This window comes from Talpa europaea (assembly GCF_964194135.1).
Source record: "Talpa europaea genome assembly, chromosome: 16".
Classification (NCBI taxonomy): Eukaryota; Metazoa; Chordata; class Mammalia; order Eulipotyphla; family Talpidae; genus Talpa; species Talpa europaea.
The window spans coordinates 20,289,404-20,309,118 of NC_140084.1; the positions used below are offsets into that span (position 1 = coordinate 20,289,404).

Consider the following 19,715-nt stretch of genomic DNA (forward strand, 5'->3'; position numbering starts at 1 on the left):
CATGAGGGCCATGATATTCTCTGTGTTTTGTGCCATATCCCCAGCATCTAAACGAGTATCTGGTATAGGGGCTGCACTCATAAGTGTTTGCCGTTGGGCAGATGCACTCTCATGGTGCAGATGAGAAAACTGAGGCACAGAAAGGTAAGTCACTTGCCCTGCTCCAGGGCAGTATGTCCTCAAGACCTTTCTATGATCCGTGCTGTCCCATATGGCAGCCACTACTTGCATGTGGCTGTGGAGGGCTGGCTAGTGTAACTGAGACAGTGAGTTGGGGGCTGGCAGTGACTGTTTTGCAAGCACTGTTCTGGAGCCCCAGGCCTTGATCACCCAAGAAGGTTACCAAAAGCCCAACTCAAAGAACACATAAGAATACACAGACTTTTAAAATTGTAATTCCTTCCTGAGGGGGGTGGGGTAGGGGTAACCAATGAATAAATTTATAGCAATTTGCATTGTGCTCTTCCAACCCATGGAAACCTGGGAAGAGGAGGGTGTTTTTCTCTGTGTTGTCTAGTTATTTACAGAAGAGATTTGAAGGTTCCAGAGAAGACACAGCTCACTCAGGTTTACGTGCTCACTTTGGACCTAAGCCAGGTTGGCAACCCTGAAATCCCAGGCCCTCTAGCACTTCCTTCTAAGAGATGACCAAAAGAACAGCATGGTGGGGTGGGGGGTGGGGGGGTCTGGCATGCCACAGAGGAGTCAGTGGGCAATGCCACTTTTACTAGGGACCCCAGAACTGCTGATGAGCAGTTCTGATACTGCAGGGCCCCAAGTCAAGAGCTGCCTCCAGATAACACTGTGACACAGTAGCCTCTGGTATATCCTATACCTGGTAACTGCCTCCCCCTCTCATTCTCCCTACCTCTACTGAGCCAAAATGTGATTTGAGAAAGGGCTGGAAACTGATGCATGCGAAGCTGTAAATGGCCAATAAAAAGAGTCCATTTCCAGACAGATTTCTATTTCAAAGATTGATTGATTGATGATTGATTGATTGATTTATACAAGCACTGGGTATAGTCAGAAGTGCGGGAGGGTAAGAGAATTCACCAGAGTCAGAGCAGGGAGCAGAACAGACAGACTGACAAGATACACTGCTGAGGGGAGCAGCGGGCGCGGCAGGAGAGGTCCACACACCATGTGGGACCCTCGCCAGCAGCCGGGGACTGAACCGGTGCTGCAGAGGCTGCTGGTAGCTTTGCAGCTCAACGCTCAACCGTTGCGCCACCCGCCACCCAGGAGGCCCTAGATTTCTCTTTTAACAGAATCTAAGGCATAAGCCAAAGAACAGCTGTCCGACTGGTAGGGGCTCGGGCATCATCTTGTACTTTGGGTGCTTTAGGTAACGGGCACTGTCAGAAGAGGTTGCTGTGTATTAATTCATTGAGCTCTCCATGGACATCAGGTGAGAGGAAGAAGCACTATCAGGATGGAGGTGAGGAAACTGAGGCACAGCGAAGTTCAGGAGCTGAATCAGTTCACATAGCTAGGGTGAGCCAGTCAGGCTCAAATAAAAAATAGGAAGAAAATCAGGGGGGAGGTGAAGTGAAGAGGAAGCACATAGGGCCAGTGGAGAGGAGGCCTTTCTTTAGCCAGAGATAAGGATGCCCAGGAGTGGCCAGTCTGATACTCTGGAGTTATCTGTTGCTTTTTGTGCTCCCTCAAAGTTACAAGTTTACAGGAGTGACTGGCCAATAATTCTGCTTGCAGACGTGATCTCTGTGAGTGACCTGAGCTGGCCCTGAGACTACCTCTTTTGTGCTGGGCTGCAACTTTTCTAGATTATTCAATTTTGGGGAGGAAAGCTGGGTCAAGGACAAACCTTTGCTAAGAAGAGTATAGTGTTTAGAAAACTGCCCCCCCTCCCCTCCAGGAACCTCTGGAACCTGGAACCTGGAACCTGGAAACTCCTGGAAGGGTTGCCCAGCTGGCAGCAGTTCTCAGGCCCCCACCACTGCCAGGCCCAGCTGTTCTTGCCACCCACCCCTGAGCACTGGCTGCCCCCACCAGGCAGGTCAAGGCCAAATCAGGAACCTGAAAGAAAAGCAACTTTCAGCCCTTCCCTCAGCCTTTCCTTGTGTCGGTTAACTGATTAACTGATTAACTGGGCACTAAACTTGCATGCCCTGGTTTCCTCATCCTGGTTCCTGTACTTTATGGCTGTGTGATACCAGATGAGTATTCAATTGTCTAGAACCTCAGTGTCCTCATCTGTAAAGTGGGGTCAGCAATAGCATGGACTGGTAAGTTATGGTGAGCACAGGGCTGATGCATGACCTACAGTTAGCTAGTGCCTGGCTCTCCTATCTGCCCCCTCCCCAAATTGTTCCTGGTGTGCATGACATTCTGTGTGTCTAGACGATACGCTTCTCAGCACTCTGCTGTGATAGCTGGTTTTTGAATCTGGCATTGAAGAAATAACATGAGCTAGTGTGACAATTTCTTGAACGACAATTTCTATTGTTGCATTTAGGGTCAACTGCACGGGCACCCCGCCTCATGTTTTCAAGGTTCACTCATGCTGTAAGATAAGCTTTACAATTGAGAGACTGATGGGTAATGGTTACATTCATTTACTCCACAAATATTTACTGAGCACCTACTGTGTGCTTGCTAGGGACCCCATGGGGAATAAAACTGAGGTAAACCCGCACCTGGAGGATTCCTAAGGGGGAAAGGAGACAAACTACAAGACTGAGAAAATGAGTTGGATGATTCGCCAGTGGTAAGAGCTGACCTTAAGGATAAGCTGGAAGTAGGGTAGACAGAGAGGGATATGACTTTAACGGGTTTTTTTTTTTTAAGATTTATTTATTTATTTATACAAGCACTGGGTACAGTCAGAAGTGCGGGAGGGTGAGAGAATTCACCAGAGCCAGAGCGGGGAGCAGAACAGGCAGACGGATGAAGTACACTGCTGAGGGGAGCAGCGGGTGGCAGGAGAGGTCTGCGCGCCATGTGGGACCCTCCTCCAGTGGCGGGGGAGCAGCAGGGGATCGAACCAGCGCTGCAGAGGCTGCGGGCAGCTTCGCAACCCAGTGCTCAACCGCTGCGCCACCTGGGAGGCCCTAATGGTTTATTTTTTTAAAAAAAATATTTATTTATACAAGCACTGAGTACATTCAGAAGCGTGGGGGGATGTGGTGTGAGAAAATTCACCAGAGCCAGAGCGGGGAACAGAACAGGTAGAAGGACCGAAGACTCTGCTGAGGAGAGAAGCGGGCACGGCAGGAGAGGTCTGCGCGCCATGTGGGACCCTCCTCCGGTGGCGGGGGAGCAGCCGGGGATCGAACCGGCGCTGCAGAGGCTGCGGGCACCTTCGCAGCCCAGCGCTCAACCGCTGCGCCACCAGGGAGGCCCTAACGGTTTATTTTTTATGCATGCAAGAACTGGGGTGTAGGCCAGAGATGCGGGGATGTGAGCGGAGTCATCAGAGCCAGAGCGGGGAGCAGAACAGGGAGATGGACTGAAATGCACTGCTGAGGGGAGCAGGGGGGAGACAGGCAAGGTCTGGCTTTAAACCCAGGGATCCAGAGACCTGAGGAGACAGAGCCTGAGGAAGCCCAGGCAGGAGGGAGACCAGACGCGCCCGGCGCACCTATTTGTCCCCCGCCGGCCAGCACCGGCCAGTCCCGGGCGGGCAGGTGACCCCCAGCCGGCTTAGCGCGCGGCGCGGGGGGCGCGGCCCGGCGGGCAGGTCCGGCACCCGGGGTGCGGGCGGAGGGGGGCGCTCCGCCCCCGCCCCGCGCAGGCCCCGCCTCGGCGCCGCTGGGCCCACCCCCTCGCGGCCGCCGCCATTGGCCGCGCGCGCCGCCTCCGCCCTCGGCCTCGCACTTCCTGGCGGAGCCATGGCGGCGCACCCGGGCGGCCCCGGGACTCCGGCGCCCGGGTCCCGCCATCGCGCCCGCCCGGCCCCGCCGCCCCGGGCCCCCGCGCCGCGGCCGTAGCGCGCCCTCCGGGTAGGTCTCCGCGCGCCCCGCCGCACGGCCCCGCCGCGCGCGCCGTCGAGGGGTCCCGGGCCGGGGGGCGGGCCTGCCGCGGAGGGTCCCCGCCCCCACGCCGCCCGGGCGCGGGGGGTACGGGGGCGGGTGAGGGGGGCGCCGCGGGGCGCCGGGGGGGCGGGGGGGCCGCCGTCGCCTCCGCGGGTGAGCCAGGTGCGGCCCGCCCTGCGCGGCCCAGGTGAGTGTCGCCGCGGCCCGCCGCCCCGGACGCGTTCCCGCTCCACGTCCCCCGCCGCCCACCGCCGGCTCGAGCCCGCGCAGGCGGCCGTTGCGCCGCAGTTCCGCCGGGGTGTCCTGGGTTCGAGCGAGCGACAGCGGTGTCCGCGGAGACCCTCCGGGCGAGACCCGGGACGGGTGAGTGCCGGCGGTCTCGGGGCCCCCCGCGAGGACGCTGCGCCCCCCAGCCCTGAGATCCGCCGGTTGCGAGTGGAAACCCGGGCGGGCGCTGGGAGAGGCGGCTCCCGCGGGACCCTGCAGCCGGCCGGACGTGGCCTCGGGCCCGGCGTGTCTCCAAAGACCTTTTACGCCGCTGGGGGTCGTCGCTGGCCCTGGCAATGGCCTTGAGCCCCCCTCAGCAGCCTCCAGAAAGCACTGGAGGCAGCGACACCCACCCCTCCTTAGAAATCGGCCCCAACCCACTTGCCTGGAGACAAAAGGGAGCCTCCGTAAGGGAAACGCTCTCTAGCAATATTGGCCTAGAAAAGAAGCTGAGCCCTGGCTGGCTGCCTGGGATGGTGGAGACACAGGCACCTACTGTTTTCTGGTGTGTGACCTTGGGTGAGCCCCTCCACCTGAGTCTGGGTGTCAGAAAGGATGGAGTCGCTGTCTCAGGGTGAAGGGGAGAGAGTGTCAGGGGTATGCCAGAAAGCTGGTTTCCTTTTCTCCCCCAGCCTCCCAGTGGGCTGGAACAGTCAGGAAGGGGGGGGGGGTGCATCCAGCTGGTCATTGTCACAAAGTTACTGGGTTGTCAAGAGGAATCTAATCCCCCTTTTTTCCCGGAGCTGGACAGAGTGGACTGTGCCGGACCTTATTCTTCTGGTGAGAACACTGGAGACCCTTATGCGTGGTCCTCACTATTTCAAGATAAGTCAGTGCTGACTTTTTATCACATAGTTTTTCTATTTGCAAAGACCATTTGTTCAGTAGGTAACAAGTTGACTCTTCTCAACTCAGCAGGGGAAAAATTCCTCCTTAAAACTCTCACTTCTAGTATGTGACTTTTGCCCTGTTGCTGGCTTAGTCCTTCCTCTGTGTGCCCCATACCCAGGTCCCCTAGGGCCTGGCTCTTTGCTATTAATGAGGTGCTAGCCATTTTGAATCTGGAAGAAATACTAACACCGGCCCATTCCATTGCTGTGATCCCGAGGTCTAGAAAGGTGAACAAATTGTCCAAGTTTATACTGGATGTTCCAGGTGAGGACATGGCCCCACCAGAGATTTCCTGCCTGGAGACTTTTTTTAATGTCCAGGTGATAAGGCCAGGGAAGAGCATGAAGGCCTCCCTTGTCTGGAACCTCTACTCTGCTTCTTTCTGACTGTGTAATACTGGGCAAGTGACTTCATCTCACTTTTACCTGCCTCCTGATACACAGATTGAAGATAGACATAGTGCTGACCCCATGGAGGGTGTTGTGGGGGTGAAGTGAGGACACAGGAAGGCAGTGAGGCCATTGCAGGTATCTCAAACAGTGTATCTTCAGCCATCACTGCACCACATGCTCAAGTTCATTTTGGTGTTTTCAGAGCACGACTTTCTCAAAGACTAGGGAACATTCAGCAGAGGATCACTCAAGGGCCAGGTTTGACTCTACCCTATGCTAGCCCAGTGCCTTGACCTCAGTGTCCCCATCTGTAAAATGGGATAAGTGACATCAGCCTGGCCAGGTAGTGGTGGGAGCTTAATGAGATGAAACATGTAATACTAACTCAGCTTCACTGCAGTTTGTAGCTAGCTCTGAAATGATACTGAACTTCATTATAACCTTGATCCAGCCAAAAGACCTAGATGATGTCAAGCATGCCAACGTAGGTATTTGTAAGAAATGAGCAAAGAGATGCGATGATGTCAGCATTTAGGTGATAAAGGAACACTTGTTAAAGCTTCTCTTTCCGACAACCTGATTTTTTTCAACTCAGCGTGAAAGAGCCCTTTGTAGTGTCCTCTTCTGTCCCTCTTGCCTCCGTGGGACTGTTTCTGCTCTTGTTGTCACTGGTATCTCCAGCAGGGCCTGCAGCGAATGAATGACCGAGCGTTGCTACTCACACTCAGAAATCCTGTTCTTGTCTTAGGGCAGCAGTCTCTTTGACGATGGAGGGAAGCCGGCAGACGCGGGTGTCTCGGCCCTACAAGATCAGCGAATCTTCAAAGGTCTGTGAATGACGGCTCACCACCTGTGCAAATTGCCTGGGATTTTTCTTTTTTTTCTTTTCCTGATGAGCTCCATATTAATGTGCAGATTGGTTTCTTGTTCTCACTGTTGTGAAGGGAAGACGTGGCAAAATCAGAGCAAGTTGGAGTGTCAGGATGTAGGAGATACAACCAGACTCCTTTATTCTGTACCTCAGCCCTCAGGGGTGGATGGGACAGGTCAGAAGCTTGGGCTTTCTGTCTCCACCTAAAGGCCCAGAAATCCCCGAGAGGTACCCAATGGGTAGCCAGTGTCCAACATTCTGGTGGGATGTCCCCATGGTGTTGCTGGATGTTAAGGGTCCAGAGCTCTCTCTTGTTAATGTCTAAGTTTGTGGGACCCTTACCACCCATTGAGGGTGGGGCAGCAGAGTCACTGGGGAAAGTGTTCCAGTAAAGTGTCTAATTAGAATTGCATGTGTCCCTCCCCCCCACAAATTTAAAACCTGGGGATCTATATATTCAGTAAACGCTTGGGGAATTGTCCCCAAGCTGTTGTCTATAAGGATCTGGAGCCAATTTGCAGATCACTGTCCTCATTATGAATATCAGTAACTTGCTTTTCTTTCGAAGTGTCCCTTTTTGGAGATTGAACTTTGTGATTGTTATAGATTATGCATTCTCAGTAGGACAGACGTTGCCCCCAAGGAAGTAAAGTTGGTTCTTGGGGCTGCAGAGAATTTTACTCTGTATGTCTAAAGCATCGCTATCCACACAGCCTACATGCAGATATGCAGACTCTCTGCTGTGTTAACATTTCATGGGCGATAGTAGGAAAAAATATTTTGAAAGGTTTCGGGGGCCGTGGGGAGCAATTGAAAAAAGATTGAGAAATGGGCCTCCCTGGTAGTGGAAGGGGTTGGGATGCAACCTATGGAGCTGTCTGCAGCCTCTCCAGTGCAAGTTTGATTCCCCGGCCAGCCAGGGAGCAGTTGCCCACACGGCGCTGCGGCTCTCCTGGCTCACCCACTACTCCCCTCAGCAGTGTGCTTTGGTCGGTCTGCCTGTTCTGTTCCCCACTCTGTCTCTGGTGTGTCCTCTCACCCCCCCACACCTCTAGCCTAAACCCCTGCTCTTGTATGCATAAATAAATAAATCTTTAAAAAAAAAATTGAAAAGATTGAGAAATGCTGCTTTGGATTAAGGGAGTCGTGAGCAGCCTATAGATTGGAGGGGAAAAAGAGAATTGAAAGAAATCCCACAGATGTGCATGAAAGAAAGACAGGGTATCATTTTCAGGAGAGATCTGTCTCCCGTTTCCATTTGCGCTTACTGCGGAACTCCTGCCAAGCCTGACTTTATCTGCTGTGAAAACCCAGAAAGGCCTCGAGCTGTCTCAAAGGGGCTTTGTCTGGGAGCTGGGCTTTGGGGACAGTGCAGCTTTCTAAGTTTGAGAGCCTAGAAATCTTTGTCCCTGAAAGCTGGGTTCTGAGTTTGTTTCTTTCTGAATCGAAGCTTCTGGGAATAAGGTTTTGTACCCCCCAGTGTGGGGTACTTTTCAACTTTTTTTTTTTTTTTTAGATTTATTTATTTGTGCAAGAGCTGGGGTACAGGCCAGAGGCATGGGAGGGTGAGAGGATTTACCAGAGACAGAGCAGGGAGCAGAGTAGGCAGACAGACTGAAAGCACTGCTGAGGGAAGCAGCAGCGGGCGAGGCAAGAGAGGTCTGCCGCGCCATGTGGGATTCTTGCCTGCCGGGATCGAACCCACTCTGCAGAGGCTGCGGCAGCTTCACAGCACTGCGCTCAACCGACTGCGCCACCAGGGAGACCCTTAACTTTTTTTTGTTTTAAGATTTATTTATGCATACAAGAAGTGGGGTGTAGGCCAGAGGTGCTGGGGGTAGTGAGAGGATTCATCAGAGACAGCATGGGGAACAGAACAGGAGGATCTAATGAAATACACTGCTGAGGGGAGCAGTGGGCAAGATAGGAGAGATCTGCCATGCTATGTGGATCAGTTCCCTGGCCTGGGATTGAACTCATGCTGCTGTGGCTGGCAGTAGCTTGATAGTGCCATGTCTTTAACCCCTGTGCCACCAGGAAGGCCCAACTTTTTGTTTTTATTTTTTTAAAGATTTATTTATTTATGCATACAAGAGCTGGGGTATAGGCCAGAGGTTTGAGGGGTAAGAGGATTCACCAGAGACAGAGTGGGAAACAGAACAGGCAGAATGACTGAAATACACTGCTGAGGGGAGCAGTGGGCGAGTCAGGAGAGGTCTGCTGTGCCATGTGGGTTGCTCCTTGGCTGGCCGGGGATCGAACTTGTGCTGCAGAGCCCGCGGACTGCTTCATAATGCTGTGCTTAGCCCCTTGTCCCACCAGGGAGGCCCCCACCCCCAACTTTTGATTTTTAAAAAGGGCCCAAGTCAGCAGCAGATCGTTGATTTTTGTTTTGAGATATTCATGACCCCCACAGAACCATCACCCAAATAGAAAAAAGAACATTACCAAATCCCATCCCCACTCTCCCAATTTTCTGCCCAGCCCCTTTGCCTGCCTGTGCACTTTATGTAAAAGGACCAGAGGGTAGGTCTTCCCACGGCCTGGCGCCTTTCACTCATTCTGTGCCTCTGAGCTTTCCCAGTTGCTCCTCCATGTGGTGGTGTCTTCTGAGTGTCTGGCCATTGATCAACTGCAAGATGTGTTGGCCCGTTTTGATGAGAAGTTCTTTTTTCATATAAAATTCCCCAGCCCTGCGGTATCCTCTCCACTGGTAGCTGCAGAATACCTGTGTTTCCTCACCCACCTTCATGCAACCTCTGATTAAGTATCAGTGTGGGAAATGCGGGCCAGGGTTCAGTTAATAGCTTTTCAGTGTGTTCAGGTCTGAGTTCTAAGTCACACACATGCCTGTGGTTCTCACTCATATCCCCGTAAAATTGGGAACTTGTGTTTGGTTTTTGACCATTCCCATCTCTGAGGCTTCACCAAACTGATCAGAGCTGTGCTGTTGGGGGGACCAGACAGGGCCCAGGATGCCTTCTGGACCTGGAGACCCAGCCTTAACAGTGTTCTTTCCTGCTCCCTCGAGCAGGTGGTCCCCACAGCTGTCATCTGGGACTTGCCCCACCCTACCCCTTAGGGCTCTTCCCCTTTTTACCCCCCAGCTTGGAATCATGTGTACCCCACTGGTGTGTGGTAGTTTCAGCATCCCCACCAGCTTAGGAACCACTGGCCCCCTGGTGCCCTCTCTGCTCCCCTCAGCACAAAACCCAAATGCTCTTTTCTTTCCTTCCTTCAGTCCACACCAAGAGCAGCCCCAAGCCTATGTGCACTGGAGCCCAGACCCCACTGTGCTTAATTATAAGCTCAAACTATGCCAGCCTGCTCTGTGTGAGTCACCGGAATAAACGAGAATCCCTGTGTTGGACCTCTGAGAACACCCCGTAAGGTGAGGGCAGGAACCCCTGGCTGGTGTCCTCAGACAGCAAGGACCTGCCCACTCCTGGAATACAGAAGGACCACTTGACATTGGCCAAGTATGGAAGGACCACAGGCAAATAGGCATTCCACTTACAAATGGCCAAATGCCAATTACAAGTTAAAAGTGCCTCAGTAAAAGGCAGTGGAGGGAAGGGGGAAACAGGACTGCTGATGTGGGACACACTGAGGAATAACCTGTAAGAATTCAGGCAAGCATAAGCCAGTTATAGCTGCCCGGTCCTTGTGAGCCCTCTGTCCATCTGTCCTTCCACCTCTGTCTCCCCCTTTTCAGGCGTCCTGCGCAGCCAGTCCTTCCCGGCGGTCACCCTTGAATAGACTGGCTACCTGGTTGATATTTTTGAATGGTCTGTTTTTCCCTATATTGAATTTTCTTGTCATTTTTATGGAAAATAAATAAAGCAATGGACAGTCTCCTGAAAGCCCAGAGCATAATTATTCAGCCCTCCAAGGATTTACAAACTGTTGTCTGGGTCTGATACATCTTGGATCCTCAACAACACCTGGCAGGCCCGCGGCGCTCTAATGCCTACCAGCCTGAATTTATTGAATGTCGTCATATTTATTATTGATATCAATTGATTTGTTAATTCCACGGTTGCTCGGTGACTGAAGGTCTGGCCTTTGCATTCAGACCTGGTTCAGATCGCAGCCATGCCACACAGGCACCATGGGACTTGAGGCAGAGTTCTTCGTCCCTTTGAGCCTCAGTTTTTCCTCACCTGGAAAGGGGGGAGGTTATAACAGATGTGTCCTCAGAGGGTTTTCATGACTCAAGCGAGAGCATGCAGGCCAAGTACAGAGCACAGTGTGGGGTGTGTGTAAGCCCCCAAGCAGAGGCCACATGCCTGCATCTACATACGGCATGTTTCTTTTCACCCCACCAATGACTGCTGATACTGGTTTTTGAACGACGACCCCAGAGCACCTTCGTCCAGGACATCACTAAGTGTCTGGGACCCGCCACACCCCTGGGCCGGCCAGTGGAAAGAAAAGGCTCGTGGCATGGCTGTGCACTGGCACTTCAGAGCTCTTGGCCGTGTCTATTTCATTAACTCCCTGAACGTGAGAGATAAATGCCCTCATCCTCATGGGGGAGAGGAGGAAATGAAGGCTCAGGCTTCTCATGACTCACCCAAGATTACACAAGATTATTCGTAAGTGGCAGAACCGGTGTTCACACCCAGAGGCTCTCTGATTTTAGAGACAGCACCTCCGCCAGCATTTCTGTCCTGATAGGGCATTGTTCAAATGTATGTGTTCATGACCCACAAGAAGGAAGGGAGGGAAGGGAAGGGGAGTGGAGGAGCGGAAGGACCCTCTTAGGAGTTATATTGATAAGGATGGAAGGAAGAAGAGAGAGAGACAGAACATTGTTACAAATTGTTTTCATAAAGAAGGAAGGAAACAGAAAGGAAGAAAGTGAACATAGGTATTTGCACAGAGAAGCACCCTTATTTCCTAGGACATAGTCTGATATTTATTTGCTGTTCTCGTTCATTTCCCCTGAGTGTAAGTGCTGGTGGTGAGGCACGGCATTGCTTCCAGGACCCTGCAGGCCGTGGGGGCAGGTGTTACATCTAGAGCTCTAACTTCCGTGAAGTGGGGAGGTTTCGCTTGGGACTTAAGCCAGATGCATAGAACGTGGCATGGTTTTATCAGGAGAAATCCACATGACAGTAATGTAAGCATGCAGTTCAATGAGTAACAACATAAAGGGGGAAAGGTAACGGTCCTTGGTAAGGATCAGGAGACTCGCGCCACAGGGTGGGCAAGATTGGTCCAGAGAGTTCCTTGCATCTGTGGGCCTGCAGGGAGGGCAGTTGCCACTTCTCAGAGTGAGGGACCCAGGCAGCTCTCTGCAGAACTTTAGTCCATAGGCATCTCAAAATCATGTCTGTATTATACCTTTCCAAAGGCGTAGTATCAGGACCACCTGTCAATTTTAATTTACGAGGGACCTCTCAGTACAGACAGCTTTTTATCTGTCCTTGCCTTTCGCAAGTCTGTTTTTTGGTGTTTTCAGAAATGAGTGGTTTAGCTTATTCTTTGATATCTGTAACTAGCTTCACTGCACTCCCCCCTCTGCCCCCCGACCAAATCCAGGGCTGTTACATCATCAGTAGATAGGCTGCTTCCTGGCCCCCGGCTCTGACATGTGCTCTCCCGGCAGGTGTACCGCTGGGCCGACCACTCAACCACGGTGCTGCAGCGTCTCAATGAGCAGCGCCTCCGTGGCCTCTTCTGCGACATCGTCCTGGTGGCCGATGAGCAGCGCGTGCCTGCCCACCGCAACCTGCTGGCCGTGTGCAGCGACTACTTCAACTCCATGTTCACCATTGGTATGCGCGAGGCTTTCCAGAAGGAGGTGGAGCTGATTGGCGCCTCCTACATCGGCCTCAAGGCCGTAGTGGACTTCCTGTATGGTGGGGAGCTGGCGCTGGACGGCGGCAACATCGACTACGTCCTGGAGACAGCCCACCTGCTGCAGATCTGGACGGCAGTGGACTTCTGCTGCGAGTACCTGGAGCAGGAGGTGAGCGAGGACAACTACCTGTACCTGCAGGAGCTGGCCTCCATCTACAGCCTCAAGAGGCTCGATGCCTTCATTGACGGCTTCATCCTGAGCCGCTTCGGCACACTGTCCTTCACGCCGGACTTCCTACAGAACATCTCCATGCAGAAGCTGTGCGTCTACCTGAGCAGCAGCGCTGTGCAGCGGGAGTGCGAGCACGACCTGCTGCAGGCCGCCCTGCAGTGGCTGACACAGCAGCCTGAGCGCGAGGCCCACGCCTACCGGGTGCTGGAGAACATCCACTTCCCGCTCATCCCCAAGAATGACCTGCTGCACCGCGTCAAGCCGGCCGTGTGCTCGCTGCTGCCTAAGGAGGCGGACTGTGAGGGCTTCATCGAGGAGGCCGTGCGCTACCACAACAACCTGGCGGCCCAGCCCGTCATGCAGACCAAGCGCACGGCGCTGCGCACCAACCAGGAACGTCTGCTATTCGTGGGCGGCGAGGTCTCCGAGCGGTGTCTGGAGCTCAGCGATGACACCTGCTACCTGGACGCCCAGAGTGAGCAGTGGGTCAAGGAGACGCCCCTGCCAGCCCGGCGGAGCCACCACTGTGTTGCCGTGCTGGGGGGCTTCATCTTCATCGCCGGCGGCAGCTTCTCGAGGGACAACGGAGGGGATGCAGCGTCCAATCTTCTCTATAGGTATGACCCCCGCTGTAAACAGTGGATCAAGGTGAGATTAAAGCCAGATTACTTCTTTTCTCTCAAGGACTCTGTTGCTCTCCCTGAACTAGCCTTGACCGCCCCTACCCTTCTCTTGGGCCTTGGCCGGTGTCCTGCTCCTGAACGAGGTGTGACCAGGCTGTGTCATCACACATACTGGTCCCTCCCTCCCCATGCCCCCGCCCTGGGAGGGGGTGGGAAGGGCCGTCCAGCTGCCTTCTGTGAGACCATCACCAGCCAGGGCAGTACTGGCCAATAGAACTTTTTGGACCATGATGTTGAGTACAGTAACCGCCCACCACCACCACCGCCCACCCCCCCCACCATGGCAGCAGGGGTCCCTGGCATGTGGCTTGGGGACTGAGGAACTGAATTTTCTGTTTTATGCCATTTACGAACTTAAATTTGAGCGTAGATGGTCAATGAAGCTAGTGGCCACCATTTTGGATGTTACTGGTTTCAAGGTTTGACTCACTGTTCAATGCCCCACCACCCCCATCACCAGCCTCCCCGCCCCCAGATCCTCCTCTGCATAGGTTAGAGGAGCTCATGGAGGCTCCAGCATGCTGGAAGCTCTGGCCCTCTGGCAGTGTGGACCCCAGGGGGGCTGTGTCTGAGTTCACATTCCAACGTAGCTAGATCCTAATGGGGGTTTCAGACCTGTTCCTTGTCTTCTCTAAATGTCAGCTTCACCCCAGGAAATGGGTGGGAGAAACTGACCTTCAGAGCCAGGAGGTGGGAGCCAGGAGGGGGGCCAGGGAAGGTGTCCCTTCTCTCCTAGGAACACCCATCCTGACCCTCATAGCTCAGTCTTTATCCTCACACCTCAGTGTGTTTACTCATCTCAGTATTTATATGAGCTCAAAATGTCAGAAGGGACTCTGATGCCACGCTCCAAAGTGTAAGGCCTGCCCTGGCCAGGCAGAAGCCCTTGACTCGGGAGCCCGTCCTGGCCAGGGTGGCCGCCCAAAAGGACAGCCTTCTCCTGCAGGGTCCTGTTCATTTGTGTATTTGATCTGGATTCTTGAAAACAAAGCTTTTTTTAGAGGGTCTTATGCTTTTTTGTGTCCTGCTCCATGGTACTTCTGCATGCTGACGTGGATGGTGGTCAGCGGTAATTTGCAAATACCTGCTCTGCTGGGGGGTGTGGTGAGGGCATGGATGGGTTTTTTGTTTCAGGAAACCACTTAACCAGCAATTTTGAAAAATGTCCTGCACAGCTCTAGACCCACGGGGTCAACCTTGTAGCCAAACAAGTTAGGTGGACCAAATCATCCCTCCCCCTGGTGGGGATTTGTGATGTCTCAGGAGCTTAGAGAAGTTTCCCCTATTTTCCTCACATCTGCCTCCCCCTCCCCCCAACTTACTTGGCCACAGCCTGGCCTCCCTGGGCTACGTGGCCCGTAGAACGTGTTTGGGCACCCAGTGCCAGATGTTGACTCTGCCCCGCTCTCGGGGAAGGGAAGGTACAGGTGTCTCACCTCCGCAGGTGGCTTCCATGAACCAGCGCCGCGTGGATTTCTACCTGGCCTCTATCGAAGACATGCTGGTGGCTGTTGGTGGCCGAAATGAGAACGGTGCCCTCTCCTCAGTCGAGACGTACAGTCCCAAGACCGATTCCTGGTCCTACGTGGCTGGCTTGCCCAGGTGATGGGGGGGTTTGTGGCAGACTCTTCCACCATGACTTTTCTGGGGTGCCCCCTCCCTCCAGGAATAGTCTCCTATTCATGGGCTCCACAGGCAAGTGTCAGCTTAGCGGGACTCAGGCATCCCTCTCCAGGTCGCCTCACCTCCCAGCATGCAAGGACTGAGTGTGCATGCAGGTGGCAAGGGGGGGGCCACCTGGCTGTCTCTGCATCTGCGCCGCAGCTGTGCAGATGTGGGGAGAATGCTGTCCTGGAGCTGAGGGCCAGAGCAAGTGTCTCCTCCCACTCTGCCTTCATTCCCTGCGGGGAAGGCCTTCCCTTCCTGTACGGAGGAAGAGTTGATGAGATGCTATGTGTGAACCCCACTCCCTCAGGCAGGGCTCGAGCTCCTGTATTCATGCTTTTCAGTTGCCCTGCATCCTGCTGTGCATTTGCCTCTGTTAGCATCACGAGCTCAGGAGAAGGTGCACACCACTTGCTGACTAGTTCCCTCAAGCTGAACCACTTGCCTGCCTTCTAAACCTGCCCTGTGGTGGGACATGTCCTGGCCTCCCAGGGACTTTCATCCCCGTACACCCTATTTAGAAGGGCACATGGGTAAGCATCTAGACATAATCCTCTGCTTCTACCCCTAGTAGCTACCAGCTTCATATGGAAGCCAGGGAAGCCAAGAGAGTACCATCTGGACACCTGTTGATAAGGCCACTGGACAGTCATGACAGCAGCACCTAGGGGCCAGGTGCCAACTCTGGGCCGAGGGTCTTATGGGATGTCACCTGTGATGGCCATCAGCACCTGTGGGTTGAAGGCCAGCACCCATGTGACTGATCACCCTGAGCAGGGTGGCAGAGGGCAGAGGGCTTATACTTAGACTAAGATAAGCCCCGTCCTGGGCAGACTCAGACTCAGAGCTGTGGTCTCCCTGGGTCTGGGTAGTTTACCCCATTTTACAGATGGAGCTTGCAGATCGATAATGGCCATCTGCCGCCACTGCTGGTGTGATTTATATACCTTACATGCTCCAGCAATGCTATGGATTTTTCTTTCCAGATGCACCTTAGGTGTGTGGTGTTGGGATGGCCATAGTCATGGTGCTGGCCTCGCTGATGGAGGAGTCTCATGATTCTTTCATCTCTTCACTCATCTGTTTTCATCTGTTGACTTATTTGTATAATGGGGCCTCTGTGAACCCAGAGCCCAATCCAAGAGCCCAGACATGAAACCACAAACAGTGTAGCCCCCAAATGCTTTGCTCTCCTGGGACATCGACCTCCTTTGTTTTATTCACCTTTGTTTGCACTTTTGCCTTTGGTCTGGACATAGGCTTCATATTTTTGGAGTAATATTAGGTTTATAGAAAATTGAACACAAAGTCCAAAGGTCCCATATAAAGCCGGGTTCCTGTGCACCCTACCCCCCAACACCCATTGTCCCCCATTTTATATCTTAGTCCCAGCCGATGAACCAGCATTGGGACGTAATTATTACCTGAGTTACGTGGTTTGCGGTAACTTCACTCTGCCATAGGTTTGCACGAACCTGACGTGTGTTTGCGGTCACCACGCATCACAGAGCGGTTCCCTGCCCCAGGATCCCTGTGCTCCACCTGTGCATCCTCCCCTTGCCCCGAACTGCGGGCCACGCTGCTGTTCTCCATCCTTCTGGTCTCGACTGAGGCCATTTAATTGGCCTTGACTTTGTTCGCGCCACCCTTGATGTGCAGTAAGATCAGTTCCACGTGTGCCCAGCAGATGCGCTACGGCCCATCTGAGAAAGAGAGAACCAGTCTTGGGTTCGCTTCTCAGCCAGGGAGACACAGAGGGCGTCTGAGCCTGGTGACCCCTGTCGTTGGTAGAGCATCCGCCAGGCGCCCTCTCCCTGCATTATAGCCTCAACTCCTGGGGCCCTCCCAGGCCACAGGGTATCCCCATGTTGTAGAGGAAAAGACAGGCGGGACGCAGGGCTCCGACCACAGAGCTGTTCCCACCTGGGAATCCTCGTCTGGTGACTGGTTTCTGCAGAATCCCATTTTCCCCTGGGTGGTAATCCTCCCCAGCCCTAGAAGGCTATCAGCCAGCAAGGAAGGCCCAGCCAGGCTCTCGCTGAGCTCCTCTCTGCCCATCTCCACAGGTTCACCTATGGCCACGCGGGCACCATCTACAAGGACTTTGTGTACATCTCTGGAGGCCACGACTACCAGATCGGCCCCTACCGCAAGAACCTGCTGTGCTACGACCACCGGACGGACGTGTGGGAAGAGCGGCGGCCCATGAGCACTGCCCGCGGCTGGCACAGCATGTGCAGCCTGGACGACCGCATCTACTCCATCGGGGGCAGCGACGACAGCATCGAGTCCATGGAGCGCTTCGACGTGCTGGGCGTGGAGGCCTACAGCCCGCAGTGCAACCAGTGGACCCGCGTGGCGCCACTGCTGCACGCCAACAGCGAGTCAGGGGTGGCTGTGTGGGAGGGCCGCATCTACATCCTGGGCGGCTACAGCTGGGAGAACACCGCCTTCTCCAAGACGGTGCAGGTGTACGACCGCGAGCAGGATAAGTGGAGCAAAGGCACCGACCTGCCCAAGGCCATCGCCGGCGTGTCCGCCTGCGTCTGCGCCCTGAAGCCACGGCTTGAGGACAAAAAGAAGAAGGGCAAGGGCAAGAGACCCCAGGACCGCGGCCAGTGACCCCGCCTGCGTCCCGCCGCACCCTCTTCCCCGCCACCACCCCGTAGACCAGCAGCAGCTTGGTAGAATCCTCAGCCGTGACGGACTGAGCAGCTTTTTCTACTTTTATGATTCTTGGTATTTCTACGATATCACAGTAACCGATTAAATAATCTATATAACTTGATATATTATCTCGCTTGAATAATTAAACCTGCACCCAGGCAGGAACCTTCCCCTCATACCTCTGCAGGGCTCCTTCCCACATGACAAATCCCCATGCATCCTCCCCAAACCAACCCCCTGAGGTAGCTAGAGCGGGGATGATGCAGAATTTTCATAGTGAAACTTTGATGGGACATGGCAGAACCTCTCGTCCACACCACCCCCCTCCCCAAAGCCCGACTGAGATTTTAAAAATACAGATTCCTGGATCCTGCCTCAGTATTGCGCAATCTGAAGCTACTGAGGAGCAGGGTTCCTGGAAGCTGTATTTTTCACCAGTACCTGGAAAATCTAGGTGTCAGCCATGTTTGGGAAGCATTGGCAAGGTCAAGCTCATTTGTTTCATTAAAGGGGACACAGAGACCCCCAAGGGGGTGAGTAAGTGACGTGGGACTCCCTGCCACAGAGGTGTTTCCACTGGGGTTTCCTGTTCAGGTAACTTGTTTCTGAGGGATCCTGTTTTTCCTGGGTGATAATCCAAATCCTGCCTGGGAGAAGGGGTGGAGTGTGAAGCTCTTCTTAAATGTGACCCTATTGTTTGCTCTTTTTTTGCTTTTATTTTCCTGCATCCACTGTTTGTTTTGTCGCCATTGTACTAAGCCCCCTCATCTGTGTTCATTTCCCAGGAAAGAACCTACGAGCCATCAAAGTTGCCTGGTTATCTGTGCCTCTTGCTCCACAAGGTTCTTGAAAAACGCCCACGCCAGTGAGCACGGTTGGTCCCTAGAAGGTTGTCCAGTCTCACTAGCTCGGACGACAGAGCCAGGTCCCTGCTGGCTGCTGCTGAGTGGTGTCGCAGCACTGGGCAAAGTCTATGACGAGTTTGCACTGTTTCCTGCTTTGTTAAGGGACCTGGTAAGGTGACCTCAGCCCTCGGCTTCATCCAGGGGTCCAGCCCCTTCAGTCCAGATAAGCTATAATTGTAGCCAGCATCTCCCTGTGCTGACGCCCATAGTTACCAGCCCAGGCACCCATCACGCATCCTGGGGGGAGAGCCCAAGACTGCCTTGCAAGCCCCTGTGTGAGAGAAAAAGGGTACAAACCAGGCGAAGGTGGGAGCGAGGGGATTTCGTGGTGAGGAACGGTCTCCTCCTGGCAAAGATGCAACTGTGGAGCTGAGGTCCTGTCAAGACTTATTGTTACCAACGCCATTGGGAGAATCTCAGTTAACATATTTCCCTTTTTGTTGTTGTTTTCCTGTCCTGCCGTCCTTTACCTTCAAGGTCTTCTGATTTTTGTCAGATCTGTTTCTGTAGAGACCAAGAGAGCCCAGAGTGATGGGAGTCCACAGCTTCGGTTCCCCAGTTGTCCCCCAGTTAGCTCACTTCTTGCACATGGAAGTCCCCGGAGGCTCACATGCTGTTAACAGGTCCTGCAAGGCTTGCCAACATCCAACCCAAACCCTGGAGACCCCTCTTGTCGGAGCTGCACCATATTCCAGCACCTGCAGGCTCTGAGGAGGCATGTGCTTATGCGATCTTACCCAGCATTTCCAAACTGCTGAGCTTGAAACTCTTTTCTCATACCTCATCCCAGACCTCCACCCAGTATGTTTGCATGTCTAGATAGTCTGCCCCCCTCTATTCTAGGAACGACTTCATTACCTGAAGACTTTGTAACAGGCACAGTGTATGTGTAGGGACTGAGCTCGGAAGAACCTACCAGAACCTGTGGTCTGTTTTCCCTAGCTCAGTCCGGGTCACCAACAGAGAGGTGAAGTCAGGGGGCAGGTAGGGGCGAGCACACGGGAAGGCTGCCTTTGTGGATAGCAGGATACTTTTGACCTTGGGAAAAGGGCAATCACTCATTTTTCGCCTCAGCCAGCATTTTATATTTGACTTCCAGGATGTGTCCCAGGGTGCAGGTGTGGTGCTGGTTCCTGGGCTGCCCTGGTTTTCTTGTGCCTTGTGGGCTACACGCTGTGTCCCTGTACCTGATGCTGTGTGATGTCTCTCCTGCCTCAAGGAAGCGGGTTTGTCATTTCTGTGGCTCTGAATGTAATATCACTGAGGTTGGTTCCTTGAAAGGTGGGGTTAGTCTGTGCCAAGAAAGGTTTTTGAGCTCTTCGGGGGTTACTGTAAA

The 19,715-nt window shown here is 53.7% G+C and overlaps 1 protein-coding gene across 1 annotated transcript; it reads left to right on the top strand.

The window, feature by feature from the left end:
* Positions 1-6,244: 6,244 nt before the first annotated feature.
* Positions 6,245-17,429, top strand: KLHL36 (kelch like family member 36; the record flags this gene model as incomplete). The annotated part of the gene is given in 5 exon segments (XM_084257344.1): positions 6,245-6,263; positions 6,266-6,375; positions 12,034-13,107; positions 14,587-14,744; positions 16,874-17,429. Coding segments are annotated over 5 exon segments (1,917 nt in total).
* Positions 17,430-19,715: the final 2,286 nt, after the last annotated feature.